General features: G+C 42.1%; 1 protein-coding gene across 11 annotated transcripts in view; it reads right to left on the reverse strand.

Annotated features, from left to right (window-relative positions):
* The window catches only part of DIP2 (disco-interacting protein 2), a 200,716-nt gene that overhangs the window by 22,929 nt on the left and 154,074 nt on the right, over nt 1-23,713 (reverse strand). For 6 of the 11 annotated variants that reach the window (XM_076208296.1, XM_076208283.1, XM_076208276.1 and 3 more), the window contains 4 exons: nt 5,283-5,411; nt 2,595-2,853; nt 1,884-1,981; nt 1,360-1,479 (listed from right to left, as the gene is read on the reverse strand). In XM_076208296.1, the coding sequence (XP_076064411.1) occupies nt 1,360-1,479; nt 1,884-1,981; nt 2,595-2,853; nt 5,283-5,411 (606 nt within the window). The other 5 variants (XM_076208326.1, XM_076208332.1, XM_076208317.1 and 2 more) reach the window with 5 other exon arrangements.

The following is a 23,713-nucleotide window of genomic DNA, read 5'->3' on the forward strand; positions in this document are numbered from 1 at the left end:
CCATCCATGTCTTGGCACCTCCTGTCATCCAGGAGGTGCCAAGACATGAGGGAGGGTGGAGGGGAGTGGAGTGTATTTAGGGATGGAATGGGTGGGAATGTTTTTTATGCCTTTTTCTTTTTTGGCTACCTCCCTTGTAAGGGGGAAAAAAGCCTTGGTATTTGTATGTATGTACTGTATGTATGAATGATGGTGGGGAGGGTGTCCTATACTGAAGTGGTAGTGGTAAACCACCTTTGGCTTATGGGCCCTGGTGCTGTGTCTTACTGCATTGCCTCTGAATGAAGCAGAGTACTAAGGGACAGGGATGACCATTCATCCATGAGAAGCTAAGACAGATATGTAAATCCACACAAGCACGCTGTCAAATAACACGTCTCCACACTATTATCAAGGATCAAACACTACCTGTAAATCTTTTGATACACACACAAGTTTATGGTGCTAATTAAGGAATGAATTAACATAACGAAAAGAAAACCATGCAATTATCTACAGCAACAATGAGTACCTACCTAAATACTACTCTACACCAAGACTCGTTATGGCCATGACTACGACCCTACTACTTTACTTCGGCAAAGCAAAGCATGCAAATTCTTTAAAACAAGAAAGTACACAAAGATGGACATCCTGCAATTTGCTGAGAACAAGGACCAAAGCCTCATGAAAGAAAACGTATGAATGTTGTACATTACAGTTTTTGTACAAGACTTATGTCCTACATTATGGCAAGTTACATTTCTAAGGCCCTATTTACAAAAACGGTTTAGACTAATCTTACAAACAATTAGCAAGGCAGCAGCAATACCTTTCAACACTTTCCATGGAAGACATAAACATTTGAACAGCATTTCCTCAGTAGGGGAATAGTGATGACATATTTATATATTATTCTTATCATTAAATAGAGATAATTTCATTAAGATTAAGTATTTTTTTTCCAGCAAATGATATAATATAAACTCAAGGTTTTGCGAAAGATGGAGGTCAGTGAAAGAATGTGGCCAGTTACTTAGGGAGGTTAGTTTTGGGTAATTGTTTTTTTTAGTGTTATTTGAAATTTAGTTTTAAAATTCATTTCAAAATACATTGGGTTTCTCAAAAAAAATTCAAAACTGCATAATAAAAAGATAAATGTATGTCTTCCAACAGCCACTACAGCAAACAATGCCATATGCAAAAACAGCTAGGTAGAAAACAGTCTGATCTTACAAAACGGTGCTACCATCGAGAAGAAAAAATATATTAAAAAAAGAAGAACACGTCTGAAGAAGGATGAATGCGGATCACAAACCCTGAGAGGAGTCTACCCACCATGATACTTAAGGTTGCAACCAAATACCACACTTTGCTCACCAGTTTCACTCTGTGAGTGAGCTCTTCCCTGACTGGGGGTGTATCTTGTGATTCGGTCGTCACGCTGAACACGATTATTGCTTCCTCTTGTATTGTTGGTTACGTCTGGAGGTTGTGAATCTAGGGTATAAGAATATTTCAACTGTAGATATGTACCAGCACTGCTTACCAAAAGACCTTTCCCTTTAATATGAGGGCTGGCCAAGACAAAGCACACATTCAGATCATATATATATGAATCAAAGGTCCTAAAGGTGAATGATCAAGCAAAGCAGCAAGGCATATTCTTCCAGAACCTAACACTTTTCATTCCATTCAGAAAATTTCCTCTACAATTCACTTCTGTAGCTACTCATTACTTGAAAATACAATTATAAGTGTTCCTCCTCTACATTTATACTCATCCTACTACCATCATCATTCTTTAAAGATCTCTTTACTTTTGCCCAAATTCACTCTTAAATTTCTTCTCTCACATACCTTTCCTAATTAAAAAATAAACATAATTAAAAAATTAAACTTACATGTTGAAATGTTTCTCATAAGATCAGTGACCTCTGTAACGTCCCTTCTCCTAGGATCTTCCTCACCATTGCTAAGCCGACTGCCACTGCTGCTACTTCTGTAAACAATTTGTCTCATTAAAATCACTTTAACAGTAGTTACATCAAAGCCCTCTGTGAGGAGCACCATCCTAGCCTCCTGATAGGGGTGTGTGTGTGATGTTAAACCATATCATTATCATCATTACATGAATACCATTTCCAACAGTAAAACATATCTCTTTCATGGGACAAAAACTATTGTGATAAAGGATGAATCTATGACTCCAATATAAGTTCAGTTTGAAGCTTTAAGAATCATTTAGATAAACAGCCTAAGCAAGATGCTGTAATGATTATAATTTATTTTATATTATTTGTTTTTGTTTTGTTATCATTTGTCTGTTTGATTCTCATTAATTATTAGTTATATGTCAATTTATTATTATTTACTACTTATCTGTTTGTTTATTATTTAACTATACCTATGCATTTATTTATGTATTTTATTTGTTATTTACATTATTATAGTTTTTATTTATTCATCTATTATTATTTTGATTTTTCTCGCATCCGACCCAGATATGGACCAAAAGGTCTCCTGTTGGTATGCTCCGCCTTTGTAATCCTTTGCAATAAGAGTACTTCACAAAAACTACTGAAACATGGAAACTGAAATACGCAGTTACTTACGTGCTGTGTGCATTGTGAGGTGGTACAGGGGGAAGTGGTTGCTGCTGCTGCTTAGGAGGCAGAGGAAGTTGCGGTAAATGAAGTGGAGGTGTGTGATGGGAATGTGGCGGGCTAGGGCCCTGTTGTAGAGCCGGCTGCTGGGGTTGCGGAGGTGGGAGAAGAAGAGGCGGGCGGGAAACTTCAGGGGTGCCCTGGGAGCCACCACCACTACCTACACTACCTTCCGCTGTCACACTGTCTTCATCGCTGTCTTCAGAATCTAGAAATAAACATTAATTTAAAATAATTTTGCAATCAAACGAATGGGCACATGTAAATAATAGTTACAATGAGTGAAATAAGTGAAAGTTGTGGGTGTGTGGGAGATGGAGGAAATGAGATGTGTCTGTGCCATTTAGTAAGAATATGTGGAGTAGGCTATATGGGCATGAGGAAATATATAAATGCATAATGTATGTGAAGAAGAGAATGGGTGGTATGAAATTGGAGAGGAGTTTGTACACACTACAGGCAAAAAGTTGTTTTTTATCATCAACTAGCAGTTTTATCATTGGGGATAATAATATACACATGGAGATATAGTCAAAGATAGTGGCAGTTAAGCAATCAGCATTCCTCTTTCACAAGTGATATCTCCAATCAAAACAGAATGTGGTGTAATTGTGGCCTTCAGGTAGCTTCCATGTCTAATGAAAGAAGTTAGATGAGAGATGAGAGAAAGAGAGAGAGAGAAAAAGGGGGAAAGAACATATTTCTTACTTAAGTACAGATCAGTCAATCAAGTGCACAAGTGGGTAATGAGGACACTGAAAGAGTGATGGGTTGTTTTGAGGGCACCTTAGGTGGATGATAACAGAATGCCCAATTGGTGTGTGATGCATGGAATACAGTTCTTCATGGCACATGTGTCAAGAAACTAACACATAAAAATAAGACAGAAAAATCATAAGAAATATAGCCAATCACAGGTGTTGCCAGGGGCATGTGGAGGTTTGCTGGATCATTAATATTTCCCGATGAAAATAAAAGTGGCAAAGAGAAAGAAATTTAGGAATGAACTGGTTAAAGTGAAAGTGTAATAAATGTTGGAGAACTAATGAAAAAATTATACAACAGAATATGAGATATATATGAGGGAGAAAGGGGCTGAATGGAGTGGGACAATAAAGGGAGTGAGGGGAAAGAGAGGAGAAGAATGCGAGGAACCAATGCCAGGAGGTCCGTATCAGCGGTTGATGCCATCACCTTTGCCCTGCGTGCACTTGGACTGTTGGAGTAGGTAACAATCACTGCTGGTAATTGAAGAGGAGTGTGGGATTTGAACCTACAAATAAGAGTGTGAGACCAGCACGCTTCTGATTATGTCACCAGTGCAGTTATGGAAAGAATGGATAAAGATGAAAGCGACAATGAAATTAAGTAGCCCAGGATTCAGATAGTAAAAGAGGAACCAGTGAGGAAGTGGAACAAATGTGTAAGAAAAATATAAGGCAATATGAACTATAGCTGCAGAGGAAAGTGGAGTTCCAGCCGTAAACTTTGATATACATCCCGATAAGTGAAACCTCTATTCATGATTAAAACCCTCTCCACTCCACGAACCAATAACAAACATCCTGTGCCCTGAGGTGACCTTACAATATTTTGACATTCTCCCAACATAGTACCAAACAGCTGTAACTACCCCTAAGGTCACCACAACATGGTTGTCTATGTTATCTAGCCTCAAAGAAACATAAATGTAAGTAAACATATTGTCTTCACTCTTTAATTCTGTGTGTATTTATCTAGCACTTCATGAGGAAATATGTATTCTGAGAGGCTGATTTTGTTGGTGCTGATATTTGTGTAATAAAGCTTTGCACAGTTTGTGAGTGGAGATGTAGAAGCAATATGAGACAGGATGTGGCATAATGTCAACATTAAGTCATGAGATAGAGGATATCTAAGGAGTTTAAGAGCTTGTCAGTGATACCAGCCATCCTATCCTTGGAGAAAAAAAAAGAAAAAAAAAAAAAAAAATCTTTTTTTTTTTTTTTTGTTAGATTAGTTTTCAATCACTAGAGAATGATATTTGAGGATCTTAGAGAAAAATAAACTCTTCTGGGGTACTGACTACATAAATTTTACCTTGTCAATACTTTAGGGACTTTAAAAGATAAATATATGTTTAGATTCTGCCCTCATGACATCCAATTCCCTAATGGCCAACTTCTCCTTGCTCAAAGTCACCATCTGCTCCAACTACTTTAAATTCTAAAATTTCTAGGAACAAAGTGAAAAGATATTTCACATTTTTGTGCATTAATACATTTACCTACAACCAATATATGTAGCTAACCCATTTGCTGCCACCAGACAACTATATCCAGCCAAGAGAAAACCCCTTTGCAGGAGCCAGGAGAAAACCCCCATCTTAATTCTTTTACTTCTATTAACAACTACATTTGTTTTGAATATTACTATGATATTTTATTGACTCAAACTAAACTTCCCACACAGCAAAAGGGTGAAAGTATTAAGTGTTGTTCATATTTTTGGTGGAAACTGCAGTACTCACTAACAATGTAACTGAGGCTGCAATTTATACATGAAGGATAATGTAAGAGCATAATCTAGGTAATGTTATGCTGCAATAATATAAACGTGTTCCAGCAATCTGCGCCAAACTTTTGTAAATATTCTCACCTGAGTCATGATGTTGTCTGTCAGGTGATCGTGTGGTCATTACAGAGGACCGTTTAGATGGCAGCGGAAGGTTCTTCGGGCGCGACTGGTACTGTGCCAAAGCCTCTTTCACTGCCTCCTGCCGCACCTCTGCACAAGAAAAAAACACAAATCAGAAAAGGAAAGCAATATTTTACAAATGCATTGCATGACAGTGCATATGTTGCAAAGAATAATGACATTTGCAAAAACATGTGCAATTAACTATCTTTGAAAAAAAGTATACAACATACATTTTGCATATCAATCTGATTCTGAAGCTTGCATGCAGTATATTGATTTTGCTTACATGCCTTAGAAAAAAAAAGCTTTAACAAACTAATGTAAACTGATTTAACATCAATACAATATGATATTAAGGAAGTGACCACCTACACAATATTTCAATATTATAAAATACCAATATATCAATTCCACCAAGTAAAATGTATATTACATTGATGTATTATAATTTACAAAATTAACATTCAATTTTCTATAGCTATATTGTTTAGGTGTGCACTTCTTTACATTTACCATATTTATATGTTATCATCCTTCAAATGGAAGCTGTTGCAATAAAAGTAAATAGTTTGCATTTTTCTATTACTGGATTGTTATATTTTTTCATATTTTGTCACATTTATATAAGTAACACCCTACTTTGATAAAGCCAATTTTCATTTTGGGCAATTTCAAGAAAACGCCCTTGCACCAAATATCACTAATGTTAATGATTAAAAAAATGTAAAGATCTTAAAATTTAACAATAGGTTATGGCTTCTCATCTTCAGCCATAAAAAATGAGTATCAATTATCAATAGGTGCACGAGTATCTTCTAATTACATATATATATATATATATATATATATATATGTATATATATATATATATATATATATATATATATATATATATATTATATACAAAAACTAAATATACTAACTCAAATATTATATTCCTATCTATTGCTTAACCAACTTTTTAATAATGATAATCTTTTAAAAATTTATATTACATTAAGTTTCTAATTTCAATCAATATATTCTACGCATAAATGTATAACTACTTTTAAAATATCCATTCATATATACATTATTTCAGTTAGGTCCGGGATGGGATATGGGGAAAGTGTAAAGGATTTGTGAGTCAATTGTTTTTTAATTTCTCGAGTGACACACAAAGCGAGCGCCGCAAAAATTTCCAAAACAAACGCTTGGTGGAGACCACAACACTCACCTGAATAAAGGAGAATTTACTCACCCATATACATTCCTCTGTAGCGAGCTCGTCTGTCTTGCATCTTCACTCAGATTCAATTCACGTACACCACTCCAATTGTGCTCACATCACTCATTCTACACCACTCACAAGATCAAATTACCTCGGTTTTTCTTTTCAATTCGTTTAAAATCCCGCTTACATTGTCTACCCTCCACCCCCACAGACAACGTCCGAACCGATGTAAACACAACGCCCGAGAGGACTGAACCAACCTTAGCCGAAACTGTCGTACGGTTATTCAAAAATTTCTCTTCGTTCACGGGTCAGCGTTCCTTTGCATAGAATTCATATCTAATCACAGCACCACAACGTGGAAGATACGACCACTTCGTATAAGCGATTTACAAGAACTGGTTTCTACGGCCACCGAGAGGGAGGAAGCCGGGGCGGGATGGTTAGGATTGTGGAAATTCAGGAGTCTGTCGGTATGACTCAATCACAGAACCTCCAACCCGTTCTGACAACATTGCCTCAGCGACTACAACGGAATAGCGGATACCACCGAATTACTACGAATTGCATGTCGTAAATTTAGATGTATCTTACCAGCAACACGTTGAATATTACACGTTAGTTTGTCTATAAGTGAGACAGATCTCGTCGTTGGTGGAGGACCTACAAGAGAATTTCCGGTTAAGGAAAAGGGATTGGCACGCTAAGACATTTGTTCCTCTTCGTTTTACTTTTTTCTTTTCTTTTTTTTAGGAAAGGTGGATTCCAGCGAATGGAAAACACGAACTTTGGCCACGGGGACTAAGATGTGAAAAACAAAAACAAGAACATAAACACAAGCACATGCGTCAACTTGTGGAATAGCCTAAAAGCGGAAATAGTTAATTCAACCATACAATTAAGTGAATAAAAAGATACAGACCACATGCACGCTATTCAGAGAGAGAGAGATCGCGACCCAAGGCCATACCATGGAAATCCATCCATAAATCTATCATCAGCCATCTGAAGTCTACTACTGACCAATTGCCTCCCCAACATTTGCCATGTCCTTCCTGCAAACTTCCCTAATCCACTCTATCCACTTTCTGTCTGGTTTCCCTTCTACACGCTTACACTGGCCAGGGTTCCCACTCTTTGTCAGGTTCTTTTTTCATAACATTTCAAGGACTTTTCATAACCTTTTTGCATTTCTTCAGGACCTATGTGCAGAAATTCCTGGATATTTTACATGGCCCAGCACTTGCAAAAATTACCAGGAAATGTCACTCAAGGGCAAAAGACCTGAAGAACATCTTGCCCACCGTTTGAACTACCCCAGTGAGTTGTTTCAATTGATTAAAAAGAAACAAAAAATTAATAAATAATCACATTTTGGTGAAAAAACTCACGACTTTTTCATGACTATTGACATTTTTTAAAGAATATAACGATTCTTCGGTACTGGATTTTTATAGCACAAAAATTCACGACTTTTCACCTTTTTTAAGGACCTGTACGAACCCTGCAGGCCTATGGGAAAAATAGATTATCCTCCACAATTACACTGGCCTATGAAAAAAAATACACTGTCTTTGTGTGGCTCAGGCTATGGAAGTCCCTACAAACGGTCACACTATCCTATGTGGAGGAGGAGGAGGAGGCCGGGAGGGAGTGGATGGGGGAGGTGAGGTGGGTAAAGAGGCTCACCTGACTCATATCCTCAGGTCATCATCATTCACGCACGTTGTCTGTAACGTGTCAAAGCTTTAAGCTCCGCCCCCCCGTGAGGTGTTGGCGGGCAACCCTCAAATGAATTAACGAATAAACAAAAAAGCAATATAAATAAATACACTAATTTAATGCCATATATAAATCGCCAATTGTTTCTATTTCATGAAGTACATATGTTATATATATATATATATATATATATATATATATATATATATATATATATATATATATTCATGCATACAAGCACACGCATGAAATTCATCCTGACAGTTATAAGTGTTTGTAATAGACACCAGTCTTCATATGTACCCAGGACGTCTGTACATACACACAGACGCACAGACACAAAAACGCACACACACACACAAATAACAATGTTGTACAACACAGCTATTCCTTAGCTTACTGTTTTTTGTTTTTTAATGTTTGTAACATCTTTTCACTGTCATATTTGTATAATGTTATAATCATGTGTGATGTATATTTTCAGCAGTAATGCTGCTATACCCAATAAACCGTATGTTATTATTAATACATATATACATATATATATATATATATATATATATATATATATATGCAAAAAACACAGGAGAAATTCAAAACGTAGACGGTAAGATCTTTCGTATATTGCATCTTCAGACAAACTGTACATACAGAGAGTAGGTCAGGTCCCCCTCCATGTAATCTTCCCTGCTGTGAAGTGTGTTTATAGGCTGTTCTTTCTCTATAGCTATGTACAGTTTGTCTGAAGATGTAATATACGAAATATCTTACCGTCTACGCTTTGAGTTTTTTTTTTCTTTTTTTGTATATGTACCACACGGTGAAGTGAGATTTCTGCATATATATATATACATATATATATATATATATATATATATGTATATATGTGTGTGTATGCGTGTGTGTATGTGCGCGCGCGCGTGCATGCATACATACAAGAAAAAACATTCGCATTTTTACGTCTGGCCACGTGCGCACTTAAGAAAAACAAAAAACAAGCAAACAATACATCCCAGCAAAGACCAGTACGGTTGCGTCGACCAGAAATGACGTCAGGAGACGCTGACGTCAGCCTGATAGGCTCGAGCCGACTGCCCTGGGGCACGCCGCCGCCGCCGCCGCCCCGCGAGTCGCCGTTCACACTTGTACAAGTGGCGAGCGTTTTGGAGGAGAATTCTGACTCATTGGCCACAATAGATGTGCTTCATCCACAACAGAAATATACCAGTGAACACACACACACACACACACACACACACACACACACACACACACACACACACACACACACACACGACTCTTGGCGCGGTTAGTAGAGTCCCAGGCCGCCATTACGGCGGTCCGGGTTCGAATCCCGCCCAGGTCTGAAATAATTTCAGTATCACTGCGCTGCGAGTCGTTATTCCAACTCTTGTGGGCGGGGAGTTGGGTGTGTATCTGCGTGTAAGACCACAACATTACCCATAGATCGGTCATATATGAGCTCTGAGCTCTCTTCCGGGAGGTTAATAACTGTCGATCACGAGTCCAACATGTGATTAAGACCATGGTAAACACACACACATACACATACACACACACACACTTCAAAAATAAACGAACACTCATAACTGAATACTTTAATAAGTCGACTATAAATAACCACAAATACACACGACCACATAAATCACACACACGCCAATGTTCACATTGGGCTTATTTACATACACTCTCTATACAAATAAACACATGCATGAGCCGAGAGTAAACTAATGCGAGGCACAAGACTCCAGTATGATACTGGGACCCTTGGGGGGCTGGGGGACTGGAGGTGGCAAAGGCCCCAGACCTTCTCCCGGAGGGGGCCACGTGGACAGAAGGAGGAGGAGGAGGAGGAGGGAACCTTATCGAAGTCACCGATTATGGCAAAGGGCGACCATTTTGTACCTATTTATTTATCGTTATCGTTTTTTCTTTGTTTCAGCCAGAAAGACCAACTGTTGAAGGGGGAAGGGCATTTACCATTTGGATTCACGTGTATTTACCTAGTTGTACTTAGCGGGAGAAGAGCTATGCTCGTAGAGTCCCGCAGTTATATCTTTCCGCATCCAGTTCTTTCTTAAAGTCATGTATAGTTTTAGCACTCAATGCTATGTGTGGAAAGCTGTTCTTTTTCAGATCTCTTCTGTAACTGTCCTTCTTAAGTTTCTTCTTGTGTCCCCTTGTATTTCTATTGTCCCATTTAACTAGATCATCCCTGTCAAGGATTTGCATCCCTTTCATAATTCTATAGATGGTTATCAAATCGCCTCTTTCTCTTCTTTGCTCCAGAGTTAATAAGTTTAGTTTGTCCAATCTTTGTTCGTATGTCAACTTGCTAAGTGTTGGTGCCATCTTTGTTAATGCTCTTTGAATTCTTTCTAGTTTCTTTACGTTTTTATTGTACTAGGTGTGTGTGTGTGTGTGTGTGTGTGTGTGTGTGTGTGTGTGTGTGTGTGTGTGTGTGTGTGTGTGTGTGTGTGTGTGTGTGTGTGTGTGTGTGCACTCATTCACACGTGCGCACACACAGAGAGCCTGAAACTCCCCAGACCTTCCGGTGGGTAAATTGACTTTCTCCCATCTCCAAGAAAAGGACTTCAGCCACTTCATGGAGCTTCATGACACTTCCCTTCCGGAACGCAGTGTGAAGTCTTGTTCCTCCTCGGTCGAGAGCGCGAGTCGCGTGCTTGCCCTTCACCGGAAAGTGACTAAGATCCCTCCTGAAGGCGTGGCAGGAGGAGGAGGATACTTGATGTACACCTGGGGCGGAACAGAACGGAGTCCTCTCTCTCTCTCTCTCCCTCTCTCTCTCTCTCTCTCTCTCTCTCACACACACACACACACACACACACACACACACACACACACACACACACACTTGATGACCCAGTGGTTAAAGTTCCCGGTTGCCACTACGGAGGTCCGGGTTCGAATCCTGCCCAGGGCTGGAATAATTTCAGTATCGCTACACTGCGGGTCGTTTCTCCAACTCCGTGGGCGGGGAGTTCGGGGTGTGTGTATGTTTGTGTCAGGTCACAGCATTACCCATTGATCGGTCATACATGAGCTCTGAGCTATCTTCCGGGAGGGTAGTAGCTGTCGATCCCGAGTCCAACACGTGATTCAAAGACTATGATGAATCACGCACACACGAGATGAAACGTTGGTGAGGGAGAGAAACAAAAGAACGATGTTACGAGAAGCAAACAACCCACGAGGGAGAGAACAAAAGGGACACGGAGGAGGAAGGAGGGAAGGAGAGGAAGAAGGGAACAGAGAGAAAGGCGCGAAGAAAAAAGAAAAGAAAAAATTATGGGAGGGATTTGGAAAGGAGTATTGAAGAATGTGCGTGGGAAGCGAGGCTGCCGAGGGACACAGAAAACGGAACGAGCGGGAAGGAAGAAAACGGGATATGGTGGAGAGAGAGAAAAAGAGCAGGTCGATGGGGAGAGAGGCGAAATGCGAGGCAAACGAGAGGCAAAAGTGGAAAAGCAGAAAAAGAAAAAAAATCGAGCGAAAAAAGAGAAGACATGGCGGGCGGAAAAGAAGAAAAAAAGAGAAGCGGAAGACAGGAGAGACTTCGGGAGAGAGACAGAAGGAGACATTCGCTCGGGTCTCACGAAGGAAAGACCGGAGGAGAGAGGAGAAGGAGGAGGAGGAGAGAGAGAAGAGGATGGTGAGGAGGAGGAGGAGGAGGAAGAGTAGTGGTAACAGTATTAGGAGTAGTGGGAGTAGTAGTAGGAGAAGAAGGAAGAGGAAGAGGAGATGAGGATGGAGAGAAGAGGATGAAGAGGATGGTGAGGAGGAGGAGATGTCATCCAGTGCCAGTGCCTTCTGAGTTCTCTCTGGTGAGGGAGTTTCTGGATTCGAACAACGTCCTTACCAACAGTGTCCCTATCAACAGTGGTCGTGCCAACAGTGTCTTGTTTATAACACGCACACACACACACACACACACACACACACACACACACACACACACACACACACACACACACACACACACACACACGACTCGATGGCGCAGTGGTAGCGTTCGCGGCCGCCACTACAGCGGTCCTAGTGCGAATCCCGCCCACGGCTGAAATAATTTCAGCATCGCTGCGTTGCGAGTCGTTACTCCAACTCTCGTGGGCGGGGAGTTGGGTGTGTATGTGTGCGTGTAAGGTCACACGGCATTACCCATAGATCAGTCATACATGAGCTCTGAGTTCTCTTCCGGGAGGGAAAGAGCTGTCGATCACGAGTCTAACACGTGATCCAAAACCATGGTGAATCACATAGTGTCCCTACCAACAGCACTCCTCATCTCCCAGCAGGCGACGTCCCCAACCAGCTGCACCAGCTCCACGGGCCCAGCTGCATGCCGGGGCAGATATCGCTCGGAGGAGGACACCAGCAGCTGGAGACAGCTGGTCCCAGCTGCGAGATTATAACTTTTATCGGGTCGGGTCGCTTCGCCCGCGCGAACGAGGTCAGGTCTCTCTCTCTCTCTCTCTCTCTCTCTCTCTCTCTCTCTCTCTCTCTCTCTCTCTCTCTCTCTCTTTCTCTAGAAGTGTAAAAGTCTCTCTCTAGATGTGCAAAGGTCTCTCTCTCTAGAAGCGTAAAGGTTTCTCTCTAGAAGTGTAAAAGTATCTCTCTAGAAGTGTAAAGATCTCTCTCTCTAGAAGTGTAAAGGTCTCTTTCTTTCTAGAAGAGTAAAGATCTCTTTCTCTCTAGAAGAGTAAAGGTCTCTTTCTCTCTAGAAGTGTAAAGGTCTCTCTCTCTCTAGAAGTGTAAAAGTCTCTCTCTAGAAGTGTAGAGGTCTCTCCCTCTCTAGAAGTGTAAAGGTCTCTCTCTCTAGAAGTGTAAAGGTCTCTCTAGAAGTGTAAAAGGTCTCTCCCTCTCTAGAAGCGTAAAGGTCTCTCTCTCTCTCTAGAAGTGTAAAGGTCTCTCTAGAAGTGTAAAGGTCTCTCTCTCTCTAGAAGTATGAAAGTCTAGATTATATGACTAGTTTGCAACTGTGCAAACTAACTAACTCGCCTGGCTACCCAGATGTGCTTTCTCCAACTCCGCCTGAACAACATGCACAATATGTACATGTTCTGAATGTACATCTGTTTAGTTGTAATATACAGTGCAGGGGTTATGCTCGTGGGGCGCCGTCTTGATATCTCTACTTCGCAAGTTTGTTTTATATTCGTTTAAACTGTCCGCCTTGATTTTTTTTTCAATTTATCCTGTGAATTAATGTATCTAGCATACACAAGCACACAGGTGCACACAGACACACACACACACACACACACACACACACACACACACATAAACACACATAAGCATGAATCTATTGGAGAGAACAGAAACACACTTACATACATACATACATACATACATACATACATACATAATGTACATACGCACATAATATACATATGTCGATCTACACATTATCCATACATACATATAATCATATGTACATAAAACATATATGCGTACACACCATACGTACATACATTCACACGTACATACATACATACATGCGTGTATACAGTTCACACACGGACGCACACTCATCCTCTCGTGTAAATATCTGCGTTTACTAAAGATCCCCCTGGAGGCGATCACCTGTGACATATGTATCGCTGTGGGCGTCTCCGAGGTCCGCTCGGGGACGACAAGTATGCAGAGGAGGAGGAGGAGGAGGAGGAGGAGAGGTCATGGGAAGCCGGAGGGGAAGGAAGGGAGGGGGGAGGGTACGGAGATGGTCCATAGAGGCACTCTGGGGGTTCAGGTGAAGAAGAAGGAGGAGGAGGAGGAGGAAGAGGAGGGGAAGGGTGACAGGTATGGAGGGAAACATGGATCGAGAGAGGAACTTGCCCCGTCTCTCTTTTCATTTCTTTTTTATCCGATTTCAAGTGGCGATCCCTCTTCCAAAAGGAGCATATGACCAACTACACTAGGGACGATCTATCTACATAATATACTCATGCTACTAATAAGAACACGGGTACGTGTGTTCACTTATGCAAAGTAGACCACTTGGAAAAAGAAACTAACGAAGCAGAGCGCTTTCGTATATTACATCTTCAGTGCATTGAAGATGTAATATACGAAAACGCTCTGCTTCGTTAGTTTCTTTTTCCATGTGGTCTACTTTGCATAATATACTGAATATGTCGACGGATCTCCTCCAAATATGAGAGACAGAAGTGGAGGAAGAACGCGAAGTAGCAACGAAGAAAGGGACGAAAGGGGGAGGGGGAGGGGGAGAAAGGGGGGAGGTGGGGGAGAAAGGGGGAGGAAATGGGTGTGTGCGGGAAGGACATGGAGAAGGAACAGGTGGAACGGGAGGGGTAAAATGAAAGTGAATGGATGAAGAAGTCTGGGAGGTCTACTGCAGGTCCACCTGTCTATCCCCACGTGGGCGATACAGGATGGGGTGGGGGGAGGACTGAATGGAAGGGAAAGTAGTGAGGAGGTTTATGGAAATGAGAGGATGATGGAATGGTTGCGAGATAGAAAACGGGGCGAAGACAATGAAAGGAGGAGAAAATGGGAAGACCCGTGGAGGAGAAAACGGGAATAGGAGAGAGATAAAGGAAATTATTACGGTGGAAAATGGATAATGATTGAGGGTGAGGGGGAGGAGTGGGTTGTGGGAGATGAGGGAGGTGAGGGGGGAGGAAGATGATGTGGGAGGATAAAGATGGAGAAACTGGTGATGGAGAAAGAGAAAGGACTACGAGAGGCAGTGGTGGAGAGGACAGGTGGACGAGATGGTGGAGGAGGCTGGTGGAGGCGACGGAACTGTGAGAGGAGATAAGGCATTGCGGGGAGATGATAGAAAAGAGGAGGAGGAGGAGGAGGAGGAGGAGGAGGAGGAGGAGGAGGAGGAGGAGGAGGAGGAGGAGGAGGGCCGCAACACCAAGAGATAAGAAGCTGAAAAGAAGGGAAGAGGGGGAAAGGGAAACGAATAGAGGGGAAGGGAAAGAGTAGGAAGAGGAAGAGGAAAGGGAAGAATAAGAGACATCGAAACGGGAAAGGTGGAAAGGAGTGGATAAGAGAAATGGAAGAGGGGTGGATCCCTTTAATATGGAAAGATGAGGGTAAAATATGCGTGGAAAAAGACGAATAGACAAATCGTGTGTGTGTGTGTGTGTGAGTGTGTGTGCGAGTGTGTGTGCGTGTGTGTGTGTGTGTGTGTGTGTGTGTGTGTGTGTGTGTGTGTGTGTGTGTGTGTGTGTGTGTGTGTGTGATTCATCACCATAGTCTTGGATCACGTGTTGGACTCGTGATCGACAGCAATTTCCCTCCCGAAAGAGAGCTCAGAGCTCATATATGACCGACCTATGGGTAATGCTGTGACCTTACATGCACACACACACACACCGAACTTCCCGCCCACGAGAGTTGGAGTAACAACTCGCAGCGCTGCGATACTGAAATTATTTCAGCCCTGGGCGGGATTCGAACCCGGACCGCCGTAGTGGCAGCCAGAAACTCTAATCACTGCGCCACGAGGTGTTTGTGTGTGTGTGTGTGTGTGTGTGTGTGTGTGTGTGTGTGTGTGTGTGTGTGTGTGTGTGTGTGTGTGTGTGTGTGTGTGTGTGTGTGTGTGTTCTTACAAGAAAAAATGAAGAAAAGACAATTGCTCCATACAAGCTGTCAAGTGAGGTTAGGTGTCAGGTCGGTGCAAATCAAGTGGTGCATAAAACCAAGAAGTTGAATTGGTTGATCCAAGAAGCCACTATTGTTCATAAGAATGGATGTGTCATTACCATGGTGACGTAATCTATTTCCGCAAATGACAGGTAATTACTACCATTATTAGTATTAATAATATTAGTATTAATAGTATTACCATCACTCCATCTATGTTCGCTTTCACCAACCTTACCATTATCATTGTTGTTATTATCGTTATCATTATCACTGCCATTAGATAACAAATAAATTAATAAATGAATTAACAAAGAGGATGCGTATGGACATTATTATTTATAATAATATAATTTTTATCTATTTATCTATTTATTTATTTACTTATCATTATTATAATTTTTTCGCATCCGACTTAGTTATGGACTAAAAGGTCTCCTGTCGGTATGCTCCTTCTTTGTAATCCTTTGATTCGTTATTTCGTCGACATTCACCATCGTTTCTATCCTTGAGGGACAAAATCACACCGAAGAGACGAAGGTCAGAGATGAGGTCAAGGAAGGAGAGACTGGCAGAGGCGGGGCTCTCGGAAGGAGGACGGGAGAGCAAAACAACCAGATTAAAAACAAGGAAATGGAACAGTGGAGTAAAGGAGGGACATAAAAAAAGAGAGAGAGAGAGAGAGAGAGAGAGAGAGAGAGAGAGAGAGAGAGAGAGAGAGAGAGAGAGAGAGAGAGAGAGAGAGAGAGAGAGAGAGAGAGAGAGAGAGAGAGAGAGAGAGAGAGAGAGAGAGAGAGAGAGAGAGAGAGAGATAAAGAGAGGATTGGAGGGAGGGAAGGAAGGTAGGGGAGGAGATGGAGGGAAGGGAGGGGACAAGGTGGAGGGAAGGTCTGAGATCTGGAAGTGGGAAAGGGATATGGGAACTTTGCGTAGGCGTTGGTGACCCAGGAACTGAAGAAGGGGAGTTGGAGGGGAGAAAAGTGGCCAGGGGGTGGAGGGTATGGAGGGAAAGAGAACAGATAAGAGAATGGTTGGGAGAAAGTCAGGTGCGGAAGGGGAAGGGACGGGGTGACAGAAAACAAGCTTAAGGAAGATCGAGAGATGGCGACGACGACGACGAAGACGACAACGACGAAGGCGACGACGAAGGTAACGACAACGAGGGCGACGACGACGAAGACAACGAAAGCGACGACGACCAAGTCGACGACAAAGACGAAGGGAACGATGACGATGACGAAGGCAACGACGACGACGACAACGACGACGAACGCGACCTCGCCCAAACAAGACCGCCGGGGGAAGGGGACAGGACCTGCTTCGCGGAACGGAGGGCCTGGACCGGTTTAGTCCCTCCTCCTCCTTCTCCTCCTCTTCCTCTTCCTCCTCCTCCTTCTTGCACCATGCCAGGAGCCACGCATGACTCACACCCGCCTTCACGCCCGCACGCCCACGGTCTCCACCCACACCTGAACGTCACCCTTGGAGCCACAAGCACCCAACCTCCCTCTATTCCAGGAAATCTAAGGGAGATCTTTCGGTCCATAACTTGGTTGGCTTCAAATATATAAACATATAAACAAGTACATGAATAAATAAATAAATAAATAAATAAATACAAATAAACAAGTAAATAACTACAAATAAACAAATAAATAAATCAACATATAAATAATAAATTGATAAAAACATAAAATGTGGTCTTGATCATACAAGACTCCGTTCATACCGCGTGGGCGGGGGGTGGGGGGGACCCCCCAACTGAATCAAATCGTCTGGCGTTTTCCATATGAGAGATTAAGCTTAGGGAATTTATTTAAACATTAATTTATCTATTTATCTAATTACTTCTATATTTCCGTCCTTATACAACATATTATATTTAACCAACTTTTTAATTGGCAAAACGAAACACATATTGGTTAGAGACGCTATACACGCTGACAACTTTTTAATAGAGACAACTAAAAAGTTGGCAGAAGAAATATTACGTGAATAATGAGTTTTTTTTTTATTAAAAGCACGATTGTTCACACGAGCTTTCTCAAACAGAAAAGTTGGAAAATTCTTATTGGCTGCTTGGTGAAACTTACCAACACTGAGCACAAGACAGCATGGTTGGCGGCCCCAACACCTGACAAGCAACTTTTTAGTTGGCCAACTTTTTTTTAAGTACCACTTGCGTGAGCGACGTCTTAAGTGACTGAAGTGTGGTGTTGCCCGCTTGAAGTGCAATTTCGCGGTCGTAAGTACCTGACCGTGCCATCAATATTATTGATACAATATATTGATTCAGTGTTCTCATTATATTGTCAATAATTGGGGTTTTGGAGCATTTGGTATACACGCTCGCGCGGGCGCGCGCACACACACACACACTCGACCTCGTGGCGCAGTGGTAGAGTTCCCGGCTACCACCACGGCGGTCAGGGTTCGAATCCCGCCCAGGCTGAAATTATTTCAGTATCGCTGCGCTGTGAGTCGTTACTCCAACTCTCGTTGGCGGGGAGTTGTGTGTGTGTGTGTGTGTGTGTGTGTGTGTGTGTGTGTGTGTGTGTGTGTGTGTGTGTGTGTGTGTGTGTGTGTGTGTGTGTGTGTGTGTGTGTGTAAGGTCACAACATTACCCATGGATCGGTCATATATGAGCTCTGAGCTCTCTTCCGGGAGGGTAATAGCTGTCGATCACAAGTCCAACACGTGATCCAAGACCATGGTGAATCACACACACACACACACAGAGAAGCGCTGGAAAACTGGAAACCCTAACCTTGCCTTTTACAGTGAAATAAATACTGAGATAGAAAAATATACCCAGTCATCGCAATCTAGAAACGCCATATTTGCCTCGTCAGAGACCACGGGCTGGACCAATGCACGCCCTCACGCCCACTCTTGGGACATGAGAGCCTCAACCGTTCACGTGACGGGGGTCACCGGTCACGTGATCATTACCATCTTTTTAGATTTTATTCTGGCTGCCGTCGGGTGATTTTTGTTAGGTTTGTTGCCATGGCAACAGCGTTTGTATATTTTATTAAATATTTCGCAAAGACCCACATAGTTTTAATTCTTATTGCCGCCAGGCGATTTTATTCAAATTATTATTTGTGGACTGAAGTTTCTCACTCTGATGACAAAGTAAGGAAATAAATAGATAAATTAATTAATATACTGGGAAGATACTAATACATATATAATACATAAATAAATTAATAAAAATAAATAGGTACGCAAAATGAACAAACACATATATTACTACATATATAATAGATAAATAAATAAAAATGATAATAAATTAATTAATAAATTGGAAGTAAAATATTAAGTACATATATAATAAATAGATAAAATTATAATAAGTAAATTGATAAATTGGTAAGTAAAATAATAAGTACACAAATAAATACTTTAATACATAAACAAAAATATATCTGACGCCAGACGATTTTATTCAATTTAGGACGAAAGGTTACAATTCGGTGTGGCATTTACACGAATTAATACGAATCGTCTCCATCTGCGGTGCCTTACCCAATATGAGCACAGACAAGGGTTCTGGGAAAGATACCAGGAGCGTGGGGAGGTGGGGGAGGAGGAGGAGGGGGACGGGAAGGAGGGAGGAGAGGGAAAGGGGGAAAGAGGAGAGGAAGAGAGGGAAGAGGAAGGGGAGTAGGAGGAGGAGAGGGAGGAGGAGAAAGAGGGGGACGGGAAGAGGAGAGAGGGAGAGGAGAGAGGAGGAAGAGAGAGACGGGAAGGGAAGGGAGGAGGACGAGAAGGGAAGGGAGTAGAGGGGGAGGGGGAGGGGGAGGGGGACGGGGAGGGGAGGGGTGGGAAGGGGGAGGGGTTTGCAACCCCATGCAGACGTGGAAGTCTTTTACAAAGGAATCGAACCTGAGACATCCAGGGCACCGGCCGAGCACGTTAGACACCGGACCACTACGACCGCCCCCCCCCCTCCCCGACGTGACGTCACTGGCTGGCACCCCACACAATCCTCATGTTATCCTACCAGAGGTCTATCTGACTTGTTTAATTTTATTTAAATTTTATTTCATTGTATTTCGATTTATTGTGACGAATGACGGTGGAGTCTGGTGTTAATCCCATTCGTAGTGAAGGGGATTAAGCTTAAACTCGATTAAGTGCTTAGTATTTGTTGTTTTATTCTGGCTAAAGTCAGACGTGACTAACAATAACATGTTTGCCGCATGTCGGGCACAAATGCCCGCATCTTTCTCTCTTTCTCTCTTTCCTCTTCAGTGACTACAATAGGCTCTCTTTGGCGCCAACACTCATGGGACACGCACACGCGCGCGCGCACGCACACACATATTTAAAAGCAAACTAGACATTGCGAGATACAAAGACGGGACACCACAAGCATAGCTCCCCTTCCCGTAAGGTACAAGGTAAATACAACTAGGTAAATACACACACACACACACACACACACACACACACACACACACACACACACACACACACACACACACACACACACACACACACACACACACACACACACACACAAACACACACACACACACGGGAAAATTAATGTTTAAATAGAGAAAGGCATATAAATATATAGTTAGATAAACATACATGCGCAGCACACAAACACATACAAACACCAGTCTGACAAAAACTCATCTTTTCGGAGTACAAAATTACGTCACAGGCGAGAGCTTAATCAGCTGGTGCAGCTGGTCCGTGACTCGTATCCTCCTCCTCCTCCTCCTCCCCCTTCTCCTCCTCGTCCTCCGAAAACTCTCCCGAATATCTCGAACTCCATCTTTAATTCCCGAAGTTTTCGTTCTTCGTCTTGAAGAAGTCTTCATGACTTCGATGTTTTCGAAGACAATGTTTACGAATTCATTTTTCCACGAAGTACAGGAGGATCATGTCCAGTTAACATAACTGTGTACATATATCTCCCAAAGGCCCTTTCCCCCTTATAAGAGGGGGGTAGCCGTCTCAAAGCACACACCCACTTACACGCACACTAAACGTCTTTAAGACCCCTCCCATCTCCATGAGTAAAGACGCCGAGGGCAGACTAGCCTCATCGAGGCAATGGATGACTCTCTTTGAAACAAATGGCGAGTTAATATAATCAAAAGCCTCCATCGAACTGATATAGGTCCCACGCAGCCCGAAGACCCTTCTGAGTGAGTGAGTGAGTGAGTGAGTGAGTGAGTGAGTGAGACTTACTACTTCCACTGACTTGACCCTAGAGACGCAATCAGAAGCGTACTGGTCCAGCATCTCCCTAGTCGCGGGTTCGAATCCTGCAACTCTTTTCGATTCCCAGCAGTGATTGTGTGTTACCTGCCCCAACAATCCCCCCCAAAAGGGCAAAATAGGGTGAAGGTAACAGCTTCGGCAGTAGCTCCTTCGCTAAGGACCCCAAAGATCACAAAAAAACCAAGGTCGTTGTTGTTGTTGTTGCTGTTGTTATTACTATCATTTGTTGTTATTGTTATTATTATTACTATTATTATTATTATCATTATTATCATTATTAAATATTATTTATTATTAATCATTATCATTATTACTAATTATCATTAGTAGTAGTAGTAGTATAAACATGTGACACGCGTGTATGTGTGTGTCTGTGTGTGTGTGTGAGAGAGAGAGAGAGAGAGAGAGAGAGAGAGAGAGAGAGAGAGAGAGAGAGAGAGAGAGAGAGAGAGAGAGAGAGAGAGAGAGAGAGAGAGAGATACTCCTCAAGGGAATTGTCTCCACTCTCGGGGCAAGGAGAATCGCTTCTGATCTTCGACACAATAAATCTTGCGGGTTCTCTTCTGTCCGGGAGGGGCTTTTGTCCCACTCATTCCCCCCCGCCCAGCTCCCCCTACTCCCCCCCCCCGGGAACCTGTCGTCGCCCCCCGGGAGCGCCCCTGAAGGATCAGCTCATTACGCATCGACAATAAATCCGTCTCAGTCGCGGCTCCTGTAAACCCAAAATGGAGCCGGAGAGAGAGAGAGAGTCTAGAAAGAGAGAGACAGTCTAGAGAGAGTCTAGAGAGAGAGATAGAGAGAATAAAAACAAATATAAAGTAAATACATAAATACACCAACAGATAAGTAACACATACAAATGAATGAAATAAGTGAATTATATATATATATATATATATATATATATATATATATATATATATATATATATATGTATGTACACACATACGAAAGCAAACTAATGTAACACTACAGCAAAACTGCACAGAGTACAAACATTCTCTCGACCAAGACTTGTTAGTCACTCCCACGCGTACCAAATTTAGCTCCCCTCCCCCCGCCACCCGCGCCTTCGTCGTCTTTAGGGAGCGCGCGACTCGACTGGAAGGTGATGTCGCCGAGGTTGGCCAGTCCCAAAGGACACGAGCCCTCCTGCAGCCACGCGATGACTTATGGGGGTCTTGAACTTCTTCAGGAGGAGGAGGAGGAGGAGGAGGAGGAGATAATAATAAAGTAATTATAATGATAAAATGATAATAATAATAAAAGAATAATAAAATAATAGAATAATAATAAAAAAATAACAATAAGATAATAATAATTAATAATGAAATAATAAAACAATAATGAAATAATAATAATTAATAATAATAATAACAATAATAAGATAATAATAACAATTAATAATAGAATAATAAAACAATAATGAAATAATAATAATTAATAATAATAATAACAATAATAAATAAAAAAAATTGAATAAAATAAGATTATGTAAAAGCTTGCTGGAGGTTCCCTTTCCCTCTAACCTAATTGATATCATCTGGTGTCGGGTAAAAGAAAGTCTTCCAGTACGTCGCCGTGTTGAAGGGGTTTCATAGAAAGAGCAAGAGAGAGAGGGAGAGAGAGAGACAGAGAGAGAGAGAGAGAGAGAGAGAGAGAGAGAGAGAGAGAGAGAGAGAGAGAGAGAGTGTCTGTCGTTAACGAGATCAGTTGAGTAGGTGTGGGTAAGGGGGGTAGGGGGGGCGGTGTCCTTGTGGGTTTCGGGAGACCCCATGAAGGGGAGGGGAGGGGGGGCACGTCCCCTGTCAATAGAAGGTTCCGTCCTTTATTTCCCTTTTCCTAAGCCAGTTCCGTTCCGAGTTATTTCCGTGCCAAGGCAGTTTCATCCCAGGACAGTCCTGTCTCAGAAGAGTTCCGTCCCACGCCCGTCCCATACCTACCTCTGTCCCAAAACTGTTCCATTCCCAAGCCTGTCCTAGCCGAAATTCCGTTCCTTCTCTCGTTCCGGCGTTCCGCTGTTCCGCCGTGAACCTCACGGCAGGAACAGCGGTGAACGCGGTCAATTGACGCCAGCAAACCTCGATGTAAACAAACGACGCTGGACGGGCGACAGAGATGGCGGCCATATTTGGCGCCGGCAAGACGAGGCAATCGTTAATTGGGGTTGACCAAATTTGAGGGAACCTGGGAGGCCGTAAATTATGGACCCCATTACCCGTGGATAAACAATTTGACACTCTGGAGGTGTGGTGCATTTGTTGTGTAAATACGTATAAGGAGAAAGTTTTTTTTTTGCACCGAAGTGTATAAGGTTTTACGTTCTAGTCGTCAATTACGAGGCCTCTCGTTATTTTAGAAAAAAAAAATTGTCGTTTTTGGCTTCCTGTTGATCCTTGCACTATTTCCACCATTTGTTCATGTCATCACATATACAAGGTTCCCGACCCAAAAGATAAAAAAAATCTCTTCATTTACTTATCTTTATGTTTATCTTTATTTATCGTTATTCAGTCTGTGTACTAAAACAAGCGTTGTGTCTTAAGAT

The sequence above is a fragment of the Oratosquilla oratoria genome, chromosome 2, assembly GCF_046742065.1.
Source record: "Oratosquilla oratoria isolate Oo_2021 chromosome 2, ASM4674206v1, whole genome shotgun sequence".
Taxonomy (NCBI): Eukaryota; Metazoa; Arthropoda; class Malacostraca; order Stomatopoda; family Squillidae; genus Oratosquilla; species Oratosquilla oratoria.